The sequence below is a fragment of the Micropterus salmoides genome, unplaced genomic scaffold, assembly GCF_014851395.1.
Source record: "Micropterus salmoides isolate LMB-PRFRI ecotype aquatic unplaced genomic scaffold, ASM1485139v1 Ms_hic_scaffold_22, whole genome shotgun sequence".
Lineage (NCBI taxonomy): Eukaryota > Metazoa > Chordata > Actinopteri > Centrarchiformes > Centrarchidae > Micropterus > Micropterus salmoides.
This window is the reverse complement of record NW_024041373.1, coordinates 15,081,605-15,099,970: the sequence shown is the minus strand read 5'-3', so window position 1 is coordinate 15,099,970 and position 18,366 is coordinate 15,081,605. Positions and strand designations below refer to the sequence as shown.

The 18,366-nt window shown below is 41.4% G+C and overlaps 2 protein-coding genes and 1 long non-coding RNA gene across 7 annotated transcripts in view; 1 reads left to right on the top strand and 2 right to left on the bottom strand.

Annotated features, from left to right (window-relative positions):
* The window catches only part of loxl4 (lysyl oxidase-like 4), a 24,403-nt gene extending 18,075 nt beyond the window's left edge, over nt 1-6,328 (bottom strand). Inside the window, exons 1-4 of the mRNA XM_038736782.1 lie at nt 6,223-6,328; nt 4,790-5,122; nt 3,563-3,858; nt 3,257-3,471 (exon numbers count right to left, since the gene is read on the bottom strand). Of these exons, the coding sequence (XP_038592710.1) occupies nt 3,257-3,471; nt 3,563-3,858; nt 4,790-5,102 (824 nt within the window). The 5' untranslated portion in view covers nt 5,103-5,122; nt 6,223-6,328. The remainder of the gene's footprint in view (nt 1-3,256; nt 3,472-3,562; nt 3,859-4,789; nt 5,123-6,222) is intronic.
* LOC119916828 lies at nt 5,044-13,008 on the top strand. 2 transcript variants are annotated; one of them, XR_005447169.1, is made up of 3 exons: nt 5,044-5,128; nt 5,310-5,434; nt 12,927-13,008. It is a non-coding gene; the product is annotated as an uncharacterized LOC119916828 (long non-coding RNA). The 2 variants fall into 2 exon arrangements; XR_005447170.1 differs by having other exon boundaries at nt 5,067-5,134.
* On the bottom strand, nt 9,076-18,366 carry zgc:123010 (uncharacterized protein LOC641500 homolog). Of its 4 annotated transcripts, none has more exons than XM_038736789.1 (16): nt 18,173-18,366; nt 15,025-15,104; nt 14,851-14,931; nt 14,670-14,726; nt 14,369-14,581; nt 14,014-14,127; nt 13,463-13,508; nt 13,187-13,277; nt 12,941-13,082; nt 12,687-12,791; nt 12,472-12,577; nt 12,316-12,349; nt 12,033-12,107; nt 11,721-11,823; nt 11,506-11,627; nt 9,076-11,371 (listed from the first exon to the last, which is right to left on the bottom strand). In XM_038736789.1, exons 1-16 carry the CDS (start codon nt 18,228-18,230, stop codon nt 11,236-11,238), a joined length of 1,563 nt encoding a protein of 520 aa, XP_038592717.1. In that variant the 5' UTR covers nt 18,231-18,366; the 3' UTR covers nt 9,076-11,235. The 4 variants fall into 4 exon arrangements, with proteins under 4 accessions (XP_038592717.1, XP_038592716.1, XP_038592718.1 ...); XM_038736788.1 differs by having other exon boundaries at nt 12,033-12,110; nt 18,173-18,365; XM_038736790.1 differs by having other exon boundaries at nt 12,033-12,110; nt 12,484-12,577; nt 18,173-18,365.

The following is an 18,366-nucleotide window of genomic DNA, read 5'->3' as shown; positions in this document are numbered from 1 at the left end:
GCATGCATACAGAAATTAAAAGGTAAAATAAATTAGAGAGAAGGTCAATGAGGAAGATCACACAGACATCAGACAGGAAAACTAGACTTGGTCACACAAAATGTCACCCAAAGCCTGAAAATGATACCCTCATCATAAGAAAATTTCAGATGAAACATAATTAAACATAAAATGCCGGTTAAGTCCCTAAATCACTACGGTGACAGAGGAAGACAGACAGCTGCTGACACAGCATGGCGCACTGCAAACTGCAGCTGTAATTGGACATATTTCACACGAGCAAGCGGAAATCTGGCTCGTCTGTCTTGTTCTTTCTCTCCATCTCCTTGTTCTCGTGTTACTCTCTTCCTCCTCCTTCGCTAACTCTGTCTTACTCTCTCTCTCTCTCACACACACACACTATAATTGGGGGTGTTTTTTCACTCTCAGCAGAAACCCCGAAGAGCCTTGGTCCTGACCAACATGTAATTACAGCATCTTCAGAGTCTCATCCAAGAGACACAGAGAGCCCAGAGACATGGCATGGTCAGGGATTTCTAAGAATGGACTGAGAGACTTGGAGCAAGTGGAGACTCGGGGGGGGTGTGTCACTGGCTAAATTTGGTCAAACCATGCAATACAATCCTAAACTTTTCTGGCAACCATGAAAGTGGAAGATGTTACATGAAAACTGAGCATCATATTGTCTCAAACCCAGTTTGTCTGTTGCTCTGCTCATATTTTGTAATTATAATTACAGTGGCAATTTCAGAGCAATCCTTACAATTACCCCTAAGTCAAGGCTGAAACAGCATCACCTGTATTTCAAGTATTCTTCTGTAACTGCCAGTTGTATATAGACATCCTAATACAATAACATAGACAGGGTTTCATCCTGATTTTAGAAACCAAATACTGTAAATAACTTGACTATATCACTGGCAGCCAAGATGCTGAGGCATGTGCACACCTTGAACACGTTTGAAGTCAAAAACACATGTTGAGTGAGAACAAATACACATCTGTGTAGATAGAAAACAGGTACAGATTTGGAAACAAACACATCATAGTGGTTCAGACTGGTATAGCACCGGATGCTAAAATACCAGGTCATACCCAGGACAGGCAGACCAAGATTTACATTTAGAAGCAGATATGTTGGAAAAACAGTATTATCCACTTTGTTGTGGCTTAGGTAAAACACTAAAAGAGCCGACGGAGGGCTATTGTTTAAGTTTCTTTTCCTTGACCTTTGATGGAGATTCAAAAACAACATCCTGAAACAGCCAGTGAGCAGATTCCCTGCAGGCTTCACTCCAAGCCCTTCAAGCTACGGCAGCTCTGTCCTCCTCAATCATATCTCTCTTCATGGTGACCAGCCAAGTCTCTAATGTGGCAACCTTACAAATCTACCCATCTGATTCCTCACTCAACTATTATTTGTACTTCTCATCTCCCATTCTTTGCATTAAGTGGCTAATCTCTACTGCAATAGAAAATCAAAGAGAGGCATGAAAAGCATCACACCTGCAATGCGGGGAAGAAGTGCTCTAATAAATGATCCTGTACAGATCGTGTACAGAGTCAGGCCGAGCTGTTCAATGACAGCTCATTGTGAGGACCTTTTATTACTGATGATATGATGCCTGATGATTCCCTCCTCCAACAATAGAATCCAGTTATAGCGTCACTGTGTTCCCAATAACACAGAGTTCAGCGGAGATAGCTTAATTCAAGGGCAATGCAGAAATACTTTCAGTGAGTGTGTGTGCTCCAATTGGGGAAGTTTGTGAAGTCAATAAAAAGTCATAAAAGTCTATAAAACAAATAAGTTATCCCCTAAACAGTTACTGCCTTTCAGTAGCAAGAGAAATCTAGCACCTACAGTAGAGAGCAGATGTTGCGGTTTGTCGCCAGTTGAGTCAGAATAACCCAGGCCAAGAGAGGGAAGGAATAGCTAAACTGTGAATCACCTACTGCCGGCAGCTCTCCAGGAGCCAGATCCAACTGGGTCCCCCTTCCACTGAGGACAGCTCCTGACACTGTTTAATCTTATAATAGCAATGGAGTAATTCTCTGCTAATGTGTGGTCCTCCTATGGTTTAACAGCAGAACCTTCCCAAAAACCAGTGTCAATGTTTTTTTGTTTATTTTTGTCAGCCGGAAGAGAGGGAGTGTAGATTTGTGTTAAAAGGAAAAAGGAGCCACCTAATTAAAATGCATTTAAGCACATATCTCTTTGGATCAGTGTTTGCATGAGAGTATGTGCGTTTACAGGCTAGGGCTCTAAATTCATAATTTTTAAAAAGGAACAGTTTGACATTTTGGAAAATATGTAAATTCACTTTCCTGTGAAGAGTTAGATAAGAAGATTGATACCATTCTCATTTCCAGCAGCTGGTTAGCTTAGCGTAAGGCTGGAAAGATAACATTTATTGAAACACTGATGAATATGTGAAGTTTGGTTTATTTGATTAAATACATATTAAACACATTTCTATGTTACCTTAAGTAACATACTGAAAGAAGCACTATTTTGGTATCAAGACTGAAGTATTGTATTGGCAACAGTATAAAAAAACCCTCAAATGATACCCAGCGCTAGTATACACATCACATACACATACTAGCAGCATGTCACACTCGCTGTTGGAGTTGGATGTAAAAGTGAAGATGAGATCCATGGCTGACTCAGGCTGCTGTGCCAATAAGACGAGTCGCTTCAGACCTCATCCCGCTCTCCAATAGCTCTACCTCTGTCTCACAAATTGTATCGATGGGAGAGTTAAAGCACAATCAGCAATGATATTACACCTCAGCATGGGAATCTAAAAGTTAAAGTGGGGCTGTTTGTCTGAGAGCTGCAAACTGAAGATAGCATCAGAGAGAGACAAGGAGAGAGAGGTAATGAGGTGAGCAGAGGTGATTTGCCTAGAGAGGGGTGTAGAGAAAGGGCAGCAGAGAGGGGACAGGAATCCCTTTATCATCATCCTGAGGCTACGGAAGGAGGTGAGTTAAAGGGGACACGGGGAAGAAGTGGCTGGGGGAGGAAGATAAGCCCAACAAAAGCCTTTACTCAAAGTGGCTCTAAACAGGATGCCACTGTTTTTTTTGTTTTCTTCAGGATGTGTTTTTATTCACTTAACAATGGGATGAATGGCATAGCATGTTGCCCCACCGAGCTACAGTCAACAGCCCAGTGTAATCTAATAACTTGAGTTCATAAAGGTGAATTGTGTTGTTCTAAGTACAGCTAGCAGGAAAGACTCATACTCACTTGTATGTCCGGACGTTGTGCTTTGTAGCCTCTGGAAAGCCAAGCATCCCACACACAACCCTGCTACTGTTGAGACTCCAACCCAGGTCACAAACCTGCCTCCATCTCCCAGCATGCTTCACTTCCACCACACCCTCCGTGATCAGGTTTTTCCTCTTGGTAGCCATGAGGATGGGACGAAGACGGACCTCCTCGATTTGCACCTTACTTTGACCCTTGGGGAAGATGCACATCACATATACTGTTAAATGTCTAGAAAAATTATATAATATCTGATAGAAATCTATCAGAAGTTAACTTCTGTACCTGATAGTGCCTTTGTAACCTGGGGATCTCATATTGATGTCCGTTTCCATGATAGCCATATCCCAGATGCCTGCGGCTGGCCACAAGGCCCTGCCACTGAGGTGCGGGGCTGCCATTGGGCCTGGCGGCGGTGGTGTGGCCTCTACTTGCTGTCTGATCCAGCCTGCGCTCAGCGGTGCACACCACCCCCAAGTCTTCAGAGTGTTTACAGTCATTTACACCCCAACCGTTGTGTTTGCAGTCCTTCAAGGACTTCTCTGAGCCGTCACAGCGTACATTATCCATCCATATTGGGCCTTGTGAAAAGATAAACAATTCTTCATTACTTCATTCATTGTGATTTTCATTGATTGTTCAATAGACAGACTGGGTAATGCATCTACACAAGGCCCCAGAATCTGTTCCTAAACACCTAACACTTGACTTTTACTAGCACGTTGATTTAGGGTTGCACCTTAGCAGCGTGTTTAGCTGTAGACACAGTATTTTACAAGGCATAGTGCTGTTGATCCTGCTCCATGAATCCACTCAACCTTCTCTTTAATTTGGATTTAAAAGCAGCAGTAAAGAATGTACATAAACCACAGCAAGTGTTGCACAATTCTGGCAAGCAAATGCTGTCATTATTCTGAAACAAATGCCCATTTTTGGCCCATATGTTTGCTCTGCCAGCCTTCCAGGCGACCTTAATGAGATGTAGACTCCAATCCCACAACAAGTTATCTTTGTCACTTTATGATATTAGTTATTTTGGATGTCGTAATTGGTGGACTTTTCATGAAGCCAAGCACTTAGCATGGAAGTTTCAGGAGGAGACACGTTGGGATAAACTGGTCAATTAGGCCTATGGCTCCCTCCCATTGTGTCTTATTAAATCTAACATATGACTATGTTAATCTAATGGGCCCTTCAAAGCAGATATTTTGACTTGTCAAAGCAGGATAACCACATGTGTAATTTGCACAATTAAGAATGGCTCTGTTTAAGAATGGCTCTGTTTGTGATGAAGTGTCAGTAAAGCCTTCTCAGTGAGCTATTACATGCAGGACCCTGCAGCCCATATTAGGATTATCAATTACACCTGTGGTTTTCAATATGTCAAGGCCCATCACATCTTGTCTTATCACTCACATTCAGTAAATTTGGCTCAAGAGAATGATGACATTTGAATTTCTACTCTTCACTAAAAGTGGCTTAATTGTAATGTGGTAAAGGAAGTGCCCTCACCCTCTCCTTCTCCATACTTTGCGCTGTGCGCCCACGTTATACCACCCTGGAAGCCCAACTCTCGGCACACCACGTTGGCCATTTTGATGTCCACTTCATCGTCGCAGACTGTCCCCCAGGTGTTGTTGTGAAGCACCTCCACGCGCCCTTCGTGCGGTTCTCGCCCAAAGTTGCCCGCCAAACGCACCTTCGCGGCTGGTGCGCGAGCCGCCCTGCGCTGAGAGGACGTGGTCCGTCGAGGTTCAGCACGAGCGGGACAGGAGAGGGACAGCAGCAGCGTGAGGAGGAAGCTCAAGCAGAGGGTGCGGGTCATTGTAACTGAGAGGAGGGGGTCTGCAGGTGAAGGTTGAAACGCTGCGTGATTCACTTTGTTTTGTTAATTTAGACAGTTGGATTCATTTGTGTTAAATTGACCAGTGTAGTCATTTAACAGGCTTGTCAATTAAGCAGTCAGTTTAAAGCTATATATATGTAGCTATAGACTAATTTCCCTGTAATGAATATCTGTCATCACTTTCAGATACTTCCTGAGCCCTAAACTATGGTGCATTAAGACTGAGTAATTCCCTTCAACACAAGTCAAACAGCCAGTGAGAGGCTAATAACGGAACAACGGTGACATCCTCTGGACAAGTACAACCACCGGTATGCTCTTTACTGGCACTAACAAATGAATAGTGTGCTGAGACAGTTAACATCGCAGTCGTGGCTTATCTGTTCACAGTCAGACACACAACTTGACTTGTTTTATAGTCCCACATTTGATTTTAGCCACTGCTGCAGCATCAATCATCAGCCGAAACTTTTCATTCATGTCAAACATAGGCATATAATTAGGGATACATCAGCACACGTTTGTATTGCAATTCACGTGAATTAACATTCCCCAAGGCTAACTAACCAGACAGAAACACAAGGCAAGTTTTAACTGGAGGTTAACAAGTGACATAGCCAAAAAAGAATGCAGTAGTGGAGACACTGAAACACTAAATCACTGTAGGCCCCTGGACACCACTGAGCATAAAATACACAAAATCTGTTTGTCTACTGTGATGATAAAATTATAAAGGAGAAAACCAACAACAGGCAAATAGACTTTGCAGACTGGCCTCAGTAAATCATAGTGAGTACAAATGAGCAGGAATTGTATAAAGCCTTAGAGTGTATAAAGCCATAGAGTGTCGATCTGATAGTGCTTAATTCAGTGTAAGAACAAAAGTGAAAACATTTCCTCTAAATGTTTTAACTGATTTTAAATTAATCCACTTAAAAAAGAACAAGAAAAGCATCCTAACCCATTAAAACACCTGTTACACCAGCACTCGGATGCATATATATTAAAGATAACTGAGAAATCAACGGAAAATAAAACAATATTCTTTACCAAGACCAAAATGTAAAATGAGGACAAGGTAAGGTGAAAGTTCACTCACCTGGCAGGCAGCAAATGTTTGCAGTGGTGGACGTCACTGGCTAAGGGAGAGTGAGTGAGTGAAGGAGTGTGTCTACTAAATGTTCTCCTTATTCAATCCTCCCTTCTTCCCTCCTTCTCCCTAAATCCCTGCCTCCCTCCCTCCTCCTGTGCTCTCTTTCCCTCTAGGTATCTTTCTCTCATATAGAATTGATAATTTAAATGCTAAAATGTAAAGCTGGTTTATTAGGTTGCAACTTAATTGTCGTAATAATGTCCCAGCGTTGTTCCTATAAAATCTCAAAGTAATGGGTTCCCTCCACTGATGGAGGATTTGTCATTGAAACTTATTCCGTCTTTCTATCTGTGCTGACATTTGTATAATTCTGGATGAATACTTTAGCATTACTTAAGCATTGCTGAACGAGCTCAGAGATGAAACATGTGGCAAAAGTTCCAGACAGATAAATGTATCACATTGTGAATGTTTATGAAATTAGTCTCCGGCAACCACAGGACTCATCAGTTTCCGGACGGGATGTTTAGTACCTTAGCAGAAATGGATGTCATACATTATGAAACCCATTTTCATCAAGTGTTTTTCTCTGATAGGGCCTCTTTACACCTCTCTTCTCTGATAAGCAGGATGCTTTAAACAACTGTTTGCTCAGTGTTGCACAACTTTAGGGTAAACGTGTGTAAATGTACCAAAAGGAAGGACTCTGGTTCCAGAATAGTGTCTTAAAGAAGCTCCCTATACCACAGGGTAGATATTTCCTTGTTGAGATGGCCGCAAACCACCAACTCTAAAATAGGCCCAGCCTCACCGTAGCCATAGTGAATGTGACTGATGAGAACATGTCATACCACCCTTGCACAGGAGCACGTTACTAACCTGTCAGCATGGTATAGAAAGCATAAATATTGAACTCATCAGTATAGATTCAGATAAAAAAACAACGGAAGAGTTCTGTTTATGATTTTCTAGTCGGGGTCTCTTTAGTGCTCAGTCCTGATCCGACTTAGGTTTCCTCCTGATGTCTACTGAGGCATTTCTACATGTTTGAAACTTGTTTATTTTCTGAGTAATTTTGGGAGGATTTGGGACAGATTTAGCAACATGGAATTTTTTGGCCTCTGGTGTTGTGTTGATAAACTGTATTTCAGTTTTCAAGTAAACCTCAGTGGGCACCTTTTTAAGGCAGCAAGGTTTATTCATAGACATGAAAAATTACAATCATGACAGGGGAGGTAGGAACTGAAACATCAACCACAACCGTAAAAAACACTTATTCGTGTGCAGAGTTCCAACAGGGTGAAGAAAAAAATCATACGTTACATATGTGTGTATTTGTGTGCACACATGTAAACTTTGAAACTGTAATTGAAATGTTTGCGTGCTCCAGTGATGGTGCAACTGGGTGGCAGGATGGTGGTCCCTCCCTGACTGGTAAACCCGAACAGGAAGAGCAGACCCCCTATTAGCAGGGCCAAATCAGAGGGATCACCAAGGCCGACAGGGAGAGGAAATACAGAGTGTTAAAAAAAAAAAAAAGGAAAAGGGGGTTAAAATGTAACTACCATTTTTGTGTGTGTGACATGCTTCCATTATAACAGACTAATTAAACTAGACTAGACAGGTGTCCCTGCCTGTGTGCCAATACTTAACAGCTGTGTGTGTATGCTAGCGAGAGTGTGCTACAGGGCTCTCATAGGGCTCACAGGGCAAAGAGTATCTGAGCGAAGCAGCTCTCTGTAGCAGAACGCTCTCTCTCCCCACCTCTCTAATTACGCCGACCGAGGCGGCTCTGCCCTTACCCACAATCTGTGGAGGCATGAAATAAATACATGCTCTCCAACAATAAACAAGTGCCTTTTCAAACGACAGCACCTCCTCGTGCTCACCCCCACTGCTGTCTCTCCAGGCTTTCATAATGCTTTTACTTTCATACTGGCTATAGGAGCATGTAGGCACATACTGTATAGAGGATAGGCTGCACAGGTTGTAGGGCTGACAGTGCAGAGAGCTGCACACGGAGGTTGACCTTATGAGATCTAACATCAAAGGCCATCTTTGCCTTAACCCCAATACCTTCACACACCCACTAAAATCTGATAGTGGTTGAAAATCCTTAGCAGATACAGCCTAAAATCAATAACCTTAGAAGGACACGAATGATATTTTTAGGAACTGAACCAATTTAGTATTGCACTCAGGGGAATTAAAGAAGACCAAAGCTCCAGAGGCAAATATATCAATCTCAATTTTGTCCCTAGTATAAGTCTAGCTCCTAAAACATATTTTTTTCAGTGAGTAAACTAAACTTCATAGTAAAATCTGTGGAGTGGCAGCATCTTACACTCACACACACAGATTACACATTCATTTGCAAGTGGCATCAGGCTTTAGTTCCTCTCTATTCAAAATGTCATCTGTGGCAAAATGGTTGCTTTTCCCACACATTCTCAGTACTGTTAGACATGTCTCCATCTCCCACTGGTCTAGGTGGTTACAGATTCCCTAATGCATCTTTCGTGCTGGCCACACAAGTGTCTCCTATTAGTGATGACAGGGTTACCATATTCACTCCCACACCAGTCTGGTCTGCTTTGATTTACCTCTTCAGGGGTTTGAACATCAGGAATGACTTAGAGCAACATCTTAGTTCCTGAAGATCAAAAGAGATGTCTATGCATATGCTGGTTCTGTTGGTGACATTTCAGCGCAAACCTTTCACGTACAACTCTGCCGCCTTGTGGCAGGCAGGAAAACCACACACACACGTGTGACAACTAGCAGAAAAACTGCACACTTCAAACATTTTTCCAAACTTCATGTCATAACTCATGCGGATAGTCAGAAATAGGTAGTAAAGGTGGTTCAAATATATTTATTAAATAGAAAATACTTTTTTGCAGTGCTGTAACGAGAATACAAAATATCTGAAAGATTAACAGGATTGCAGCGCTGTGGATATCAATGTGTACATTTCCTGAAATAGTTTGAAACAAGGTAAAACTAATAAAAGCATACCAAATCGATACAGTTAAAGTTAGGCAATTATTTTGTTCAATTCTGAAATATTCACAAGAATACATGAAAATATTCTAAGGCAACATCCAATGCACTTCATTAGTCTGCAAAATGAAATGCACTGTGCAACCATAGTAAACAGCACCAGTCAAATAGTTTGTTAAGTGCAAGGTTAAGGTTTTGTGTCAGATTCCCTTTTCACAAGTTTTAGCCACAAGACTGAAAGTATTTCGAGAAAAGTAGAAGTGAAACATGACCGTGTTTGCACCAAATTGTTCTTAATAATGCTTGTCTCTTAAGGCCAGAAATAAACAGAAGAGGAGGCTCACAGAAAATACATTTCTGTAACCTACCATAAAGTGAAAAGACCAGTAAATTAAAAGCTGTATTCGGTTCCTAAGGTATGTTGTAAAAAATAGAAATAAAACACATAGGTATAAATAGGAAAATAAATACTCTCATTATGCTGTGCATAGTTTAGTGAACGTAGTGTGGACTTAAACCAGGTGTTGTAGCGGTAATTGTTATCTAGTGGATGATATAAATACATGTCGATAGATTTCAATGCACTGTCTAGTGTTGAAACTCATGAAAGAATAAGGCTGCTGTCTGTGCTGAATCTTCAGATAAAGCATTCTTTGGTTTACTGAAATACTGAAATGGAGACCCCCCCCGGTCAAAAACACTGAGCATGAATGTTTGTAAGGCAGTATCCTGTAGTATAAACTTGTTTGTCAATGACATCAACATGTCTGTCATGAACATCAACAACATCTGCCAGAGGTGGTAGGTGTGTGTATGTCTGTCTGGCTGCCGAGTCAGCATGGCTCTTTTGCATAGACATAAAGCACTGCAGTGCTATGCAGATGTACCAAGAAAGCATATTCTAATGCTCAGATAAAAACTTAGAAAGGCTATTCACATTTGCATATCAATGCCACATCTAAAACTGAAGAACTTCACACCTGACATTTCATGCAATCCAATACAACAAACTGTGGCCTCTCTGGCACAGTCTAACAAAAAACTGAACACTACAGCATTTATAAAGGTAGTATTTATGCAACTGGACTGCACGATACTGTCAGGCATTTCCATGACTACTTCTAACCCCTATGTATAGTTATGATGGAAATGAGTCCTCCATAACTTGTCATGACTGTCAGCTAATAGGTAAAGATAATAAATCCATGCATTAACACGTCATTTTGCACTCCCTCAAGTCTATGTACCCACCAATGATCATCTTAACTAAAGCTACATAGCACAGTGTTATAAAAGAAAAACCTCATCTACACAGGGGAGGGATTAAAATGTCAAGTACATATGTTGGGAAGTCTTTGGTCTGGTGGACAATGTGCTGATATTTGTGCAGGAACAACAAATGGCAGACGGCATGAACCGCAGATTCGTGAGCAGTTGTGGGCCAAGGATAAACCTAAACTATTCACAAACTGCAAGTTAAAGTATTCTCAAGTCACTGTAATTAAAATGGGGAGAAGCACTGCTTTGTGTTGGAATTTCTAAAGGAAGATATCCAGGATCATCACCAAAGATGATGATGGTCAGAAAAATCCATAGAGTCCTTTCATTACTGCTGTACACAACAGAGTCATTATTTTGTATTTTCAATAGTGGACCAAGGCAGTTTCAGTTCTTCGTTATGTTGTTGGCCTGTGAGGTTTGGTTGTATCCCTTAAAGCGGGATTAGGTCACCATGTGCCATGAAGGGCTGCGATTATAAAGGTTTTCATTCAAAACAAAGACAACACCAATATTGTTCAATATTGTCTTTGGTTGAAATGAAAACCTTGATGCTCCCAGTCCTTTGTGGCACATGTGTGCCTCTCCCTGCCTTAAAGCCTGAGTGCTGGCTTTGATCCACTCTGCAATACTAAGTATTCTCAGCCCAGAGAACCTGGTCCAGTATGCGCCAGCTCCTTTGGCTCAGTCTGGCATCCCAGTTTCCTGCACACTACTGGGGCAGAAAGAAAGCAGAGTTCAAGGCTGCCAAGGCTTCCTGTCCTTGCCTTTCTGATCAGGAATGTGTTTGTAGCGACATTTGTCTCCAAAATGGCAGCCAGTGGTTCTCCAAAAGTAACACTCGTCTCCATTCACTGGGCCACGTCGTCGAGGTCTGGCCAAAGAGGAAGATGACAGAGACAAAAGACACAGAGAAAGCATTTTAAGTATTAAAGCAGTTAAAACTGCAGTCCTGTTGCAGGTTTTCAGTGAAATAGAGATTTTCTGAAGTACTTAAGTGCATCTTACCCAGCAGCTGCTCCTGCCTGCTGTGTGAAAGAGAGACAGGTCTTAAGTGGAATGGGAAGGACCCTCTGAGTGCGACGGTCAGGATAGCGCACCACTAAACGTGTGTTCTCAATACAAAAACCCTGTGAGAGGAAGCATACATGCAACTCTAAGTCTATAACAATGTTCCTTCAACAGACACAAGACTGAGAGAGGTGAACCAAATAAGTACTCACATTTAGTTTTTCCATGGCATGAGCTGCCATGTTTGCATTCTTAAAATTGACAAAAGCACAGAATCTCTCATGTAGCACACGGATACTCTCTATCTCTCCATACCTACAATGGAAAGTAAACAACTTCACACACACAACTCAATAATCACTTATGTAAAATAGAGGCGCACACACACACACGCACACACACACCTGTGTGCTGAAATGTCTTTACAGTTTTTAAATTAGAAATAGAAACATTGTGCTTATATGGACTGATTTGTAGTCATACATTAGGTTAGTATCAAATATTTTACTGGACAAAGGTCATACATTTTAAAAAGGTCCCACAGGTGTTTCTCTGTTAGCTCAGTTGTCACATTTCCCACCCACAGAGATGGGCAAGGGCTTCTGAAGGAAAAAGAAAGAATGTGACTGAAAGCAATAAAATCACAGTTCAGATACATCATTTGTCTTCTCCAAAAGAACACTAAAATGTTTCAACCTGTAGAGACAAATGTGTATAGTAAGGTAAACAATATCCATTTTGGCCACAAGAGAGGCTACTAACCCTTCTGACGCCTAGCTTTGATTGGAAAAACAAATGGTCACCTACCCCGGCAGCACAACTGATGGATCTTGGCTTCCAGCTGCAAGACAAAAAGAGTTTTATCAATAGCAAGAAAAAGGCTGTATGATTTTAGCACATAGCCCATTTCTGCTCTCCAGTGTTATAAAGAAAAAATGCAGACCCTTTATATAATATATGTACATGTGGTTATACCCCTGGCTGCATCAGAACAAGATGCCAGAACAGCCTGCACAGTTGAAAATTTCTCCAGCAGTAGGACACTTTGAACTTCTTCAAAACCGAGCTCCTGTGGAAATAACAGAGGAAAAATGTATAACATCCATCCATCCGGTTATTTTCATTCACAAACAAGCTTACAAGAAACTTTTTGCAACTTTGTTTGTGGGTGTATTTACCATTAACTGCAGCACTTTGCAGTTAAATAGGTCATTGACAGCCTCTTCACAGTCTTTATCCAGTTTCAGCACCTGCTCCATAGCCCTCTCTGCCTCACTGTACCGCTACAACACACAAACACCCACAGAAATGAGTGAGTAAAAGCTACTGCTATTGCAAAGGCTTAAGTGTGGAGCTATTCTTCAGCAGATAGTGCTTTGATTACATTATCTATCTCTCTCTCTCTCTCTGGACCACAGTAGCCTGGACCCACCTTCATGCCCATGAGAGCACTTCCCTTGCGGAAATGTCCTTTGGGCCAGTCTGGGGCCTGCTGAATGGAGCGTTCAGCATCTGCCAGGGCCTGAGGGTACTGCTCCAAGCAGTAATAGCAATAGGAACGATTCCCAAAGAACCTACAGGACATTATATCAAAAAAAATGCAAAAGGAATATGTTACATGTGTTTACAATGTATGCACTCCCTTGTAATAAACTACTCATAACCACAGATGACATACCTGTAATCCTTTGGGTCACATTTGATGGCTTCTGTAAACATACTGACTGCTTGTGTGTACTGGCCCTCTTGCACCAACTTTATCCCCTTTTCTGTCAGACAGAAAAAATGCTTATAAATAATTCTCTGGCGAGTCAGTAGCCCAAGGGCTCAACTGACCACAGTACAAAGGAATATGTGATCAATAATTTCCTTGTAAGCTCTGCTTCTTTTTCAATGAATAACCTATAACCAAATGTATGGTTATATACTCCGCTATCCAGAAATCATCTCTTACCTGTCAGTGACGCACTTTTCTTGGTCATGTTGTCAATTCCGTTTGTCTGTAAGAAAAATATTATTTTCATCGGTTCATCAACTTCTGAACATTCTGAACAGGGAATGCTCTGATTTGATTTGCCTTTGCAAATCAGATGAGATGTGTAAAATAAATATGTTTACTGCTAACAAGAGAACAAATATGCACATATATAACAACTACAGAGACAAAATCAGCTTTTAAAAGTTTCTAACAGCTGGTTGAGTGTTTTACTTTAATGCATCTCCTTTGTTTTGTCACTGAAAAATGCCAACACACAGTAGTCTTTATAGTATTTGTTTTTAACAACTAAAGCAAGAAAAAATGCCCATGGTCTAAGCTTCATCCTACATCTGAGAGAGAGTAGGTCAACACGCACATACACACACACACATTCCAACAACTGTTGTAAAGGCTTTCGTGGTCCATAGTCTCGGACTTTGGAACTGCTGCCACAAGAAAAATAGTGGACAGTTATGACGGGAGCTCTTGCTGTACTCATCTTACATTATCTATTAGCATTCATTCACCTCTCTCCTGGCCTCATTCTCCTTGTTTTCTTTGGACTTGCGACTTGATCCTTTGGGTTTGATATGGCTAGCAGCATTAGCAAAGAAGGCACAGCTCACATCCCACTCTGGCTCCTTTGGGACACAGAAAGTCAGACATTGGTGTTCAATCATGTGCCATCCAGACCTACAAGCACGCAGGCTGTTCTATCAAACAAATACTACACCAACTGATTTACTGACCTAAACTAGAGATGTGGTCATTTATGGTGATACTGTACTGTTTACCTGGAGTGCATACTTGTGGGCACCTGGCTAAAAATGAGAGCAACAGAAGATTCACACATGCATAATACTTGAGTATGGTGCCCCAAACCTCTTCAGTGGATCTGGCTTGGGTCTTCTGATGTCCTTTCATTCCTGAAGGAGCCATGAGAGGAGCGGCAACACACTTATTTGAGGCAGCCGAGTGTCCGTCCTTTTCCTTCTCTTTTTGCACTCTTTGTTTCTCCTCTTCAGCACCAACTTCCGCTTCTGACTCGCTCTCGTCCAGTTCGGACTCTGCACCTCCATCCTCATCTTCATCTTCCTAATGTGTAGGACCATATAAATGTCCAGTTATTCACAGTAAAGCAGAACATAGAGTTCATTCCTGCAAGGAATAATGTGATTGTTACCCGTTCAGCACTCTCATCTTGCTTCACCTGCTCCTGCTTCTTACGTTTTCGACGGCGCTGAAACAGATGCAGTACTTGACACATCAGAAAATGCATGACTTTACCCATCATACATGGCATATTAGACTTCCACTTGCTAAAAATGCAGCAACTAGGATGTTTTCGGGATTTCTGTGCTCACCTTCCTCTTGGCTTTGCGTCGCTCTGCTCTCTGTCTGACCTTCTCCTCCTCACTCAAATCCTGCTCTCCATTTAATGCAACCTAAACAAACACACACAGAGTTGAACATTGCACATTGTACCTTCACCACTGCAGTCTTGACAATGCCCTGTCGGTCTGACACCATTTGTTTACCTGTGACAAAGTGGCATTATCACTTGGGTCAGTTGCGGCACCACAATGCATCTGTTCCTCCTGCTGCTGGACAGGGGTACCTGTTTGGAAATACACAGCACATCAGTGCTTAAGGACCTGATTACAGCGTCTTCTGCTGTCTTAAATTTTCAGCACAGCTATTCATTTTTAGACTTTCAGACAGATTTTGATATTTGAGGATTTTAAAATCTTTTTTTTTTTATGATAGATCGGCTGATTTCCTTCTCCTTTTCAGAAACACAAACAAAGATTATCCGTAACATTTGTTATGTGTAGTTATGAGATCTCATCAAGATAACACAACATAATGCAGCTAAAATAAGTGTTTTATTGTTGTAAATAGTACTTTGAGCACAAGTACTGCTGATTCCTGTGTTTTTGGTGGACTTGTGTGTTGCCAAAAGGGGAGCTGCAGTGTGCCCTCTGGTGCCACTGCCGTCTATGCAATGACCACACTCATGATGACTCAACGTGATTGAAGAATCCGTCTTCTGTGTCTGTTTCTTTTTTAATTGTCATTTATCAGTGTCTTTTTGTTATAAACACAGATATCGATTTATGTGCAATGAGCTCGAATCAGCACACCGATTTAGCAGTTGGGCTCTAGTCATTGTTTACACACATTATGTTCTGATCAGATGGTAATGTGTAGCTAGGTAAGAATCTTTCACATGCCATCAGCTATAAAGACTTAACAGAAGGAGCACGCATCTCTTATGAAGTCACTATATATTTACACATCTGCACAACTAAAAGTATGCAGACCATGATCTTTGTATGTGTTCTAACCTGACATCCAAAAGAAACTTTGATTGTCTGGATGGCAAATAAACATGTTCCTCCTACTTATCCACATTCAAGTCTAACCATTATGACCTTTGATAAGTGAAAAAAAAATCCACATGGCATTGGTTGGAGACAGGAAAGATGGTGTAATGCTTTCTTATGATAAAAATAGCCAATAAAGCTCATCATGAGACAACAAAGCACACGGAACAAAGAACGGCTCAGTGAGATTGCTTCAAGTTGTTTCTTTTCGGTCTTAAGAGGAGATTTTTACCCAGCATGCAAACACACAGCTGCCTTGGGAACTGCTGTTTGAGAACATGCAATCTTTTCGCAGAAACTTGGTTGAATAATGACAAGCATGGCCCTGTGCTTGTTGGGAGGTGGGGGGCATAGATCAAATCAAACCAAAACCTTACAGCTGATTTAGGCCTAATGGCAGCAGACAAATAACAAGACAAAAGCAAGCAAAACACTGGAGTATGCAGGAATATGTGGTGTCAGATTTCCATTTGTTCAGCAAAGATTTCCAGAGGAGTGACAAATTCATACTTGGTGTGTGACTCATGTTGTGACTCGTGAGGCATTTATGTGAGTGACTGCAACTCTCCTAGTGCTTAATACAGTTTCCCATCTGTAGGTGCAAGCTCTGTGTCTTGCATGCTACATTTCTTGTGGGAAAAAAGAAGACAAGCAGCCACTGGACTTCCTCATTCTCTCTGTCGGTTATAGGGTACTGGTCATGATACTAAATATATGATTAGACAACAACTACAGTCACTATCTAATCCTGTTGCCTAAACTATCCGGCCATGTTTACATCTATCAAACAGAGTCTCATTGGCTTTATTAAAAAGTTCACCATTCTACCACTCCAAGGAGCTGGTGTCTCCAAACATACACAGAAAAAGTGGAAGGAATTTCAGCTGGCCGTGTCTGGCTCACTACTCAAATGTCAAGGAACAACGACAGCTCCATCCAATTAGCTGAATCAGGCTTTTTGTTAGAACTTAACTATAATGGAATGCCCTCCTAACAAATAAATCATCCCAGATCCGTGGACAAAAACAACAGACCAGTCTCTGTTTCTTCCCTTCAAGGAGACTGCCTAAATTAGTGTTGAGCTGAAAGGTGAGCTCCTTCCACAGGAATGCAAACTAACTGTATCATCGTGGACTGGAGCTTTAACCAGGAAATCAGCGTCACAGCTCTTTTTCTTTACTGTTCTTCAACACAGCATTACAGAGGAAGTGAAAGAGAAAGAGAGCATGACTATCATTAAAACAATCACAACTCAATCAGGTGTCAGTGGTTTCAAGTGATTGTGAAAACTGACACAGGTTAATACAACATTTTAAATAGTAACATGCTTAGTGATTCATCAGTCTGTCACAACACAGTGCATGGCTGCAAGGTACAACTCGTGTGTATGGAGTTGAGTCTTTCCAAAGTTAACATTGGCATGGACACTTTGTGACCTGACAGCTCAGCTTCACTGCAAAAAAACACACAAAAGAAGACAAATATTCCAGTTTTCTCTCCGATGCGAGTTAACCTGGACCCATTAATGTGTGATATGACATTTAAAGAAGCACTATATTTGGAGACATGTCATAGCTTATATATAGCCCATCATATCATCATTAATACAAGTTCCTATCAAGGGTGTTGATAAAGGTCTTCTGGAAAGTGCATCCGCCTCTGAAGTGGTTTTAACAGCAAAGTCTGTAAACTAACCTGCTCTACAAGAAAACTAAAGACACATGTAGAAGAAAGAAGAGGAACAAAGTGTGGGCACATGACATATTTAAAGCAACATACCATTTGTGCCTCATATAACTTTAAATGTATTACTAAGCAAGTTCTAGCCTACAGGGCTTTTCCCACCTATTTGAGGCATTGTTTTCATTCCAACATGCACAAGGGAATGGACCTCTAATCTGCATTCGTTTGAGTGTTTTATGCACATCCCATGCTAAATAACGACACTTAGTCTTGCAAGCTCTGTTTTTACTGGCTTTATGAAAAGTCTGTGAAAGTGTTTTTTAGTTACGTTATTATAACTTCTTGGCACCGACTACGCAAACTTGGAAGTGGTGCAAGCAAGGGTGGAACTGGCAAGAGAGGAACTTTCATTGTTTGACCACTAATCCAGTATGAATCTCAGGACAAAGACAACTACGAAACACCACTTGAAATATCGTTTAATAAACCACGTGTTAGACATTATGAACATTATCGATTCATCGTTTCCTTGTCAGACGCGTTCCTTTAACCACTTACGGGATCATTTGAACTTGCGGTCGAGTTTAGAAAGTTTTGAAAACGGGACGTTTCTTACCGCTCCCGAGTCCCAACAGCCTGCATATGTCTCTGGTGAATTTCATGAGCGCAACCATCCAGCATTATCGTCTCAAATATCCCACAAAAAGTATTTAAAGAAAGGTTTAGGTCAGTGTGAACACGTTTGTAACATTGGGACAATCGATACCGAATCTGCGGGAACCTTTTGGTGGTTTAGTCCACTTCCTGAGC

What these genes read in the sequence shown, in the direction of transcription:
- zgc:123010 (XM_038736788.1), bottom strand. Translation starts at nt 18,230, where the DNA reads ATGGTTGCGCTCATGAAATTCACCAGAGACATATGCAGGCTGTTGGGA. An exon ending in AGCCAGGGGTATAACCACAT is followed by an intron (nt 12,350 to 12,471) that starts GTACATATATTA and finishes TTTGTCTTGCAG; the next exon opens with CTGGAAGCCAAGATCCATCA. An exon ending in CCATCAGTTGTGCTGCCGGG is followed by an intron (nt 12,111 to 12,315) that starts GTAGGTGACCAT and finishes TTTTTCCTTCAG; the next exon opens with AAGCCCTTGCCCATCTCTGT.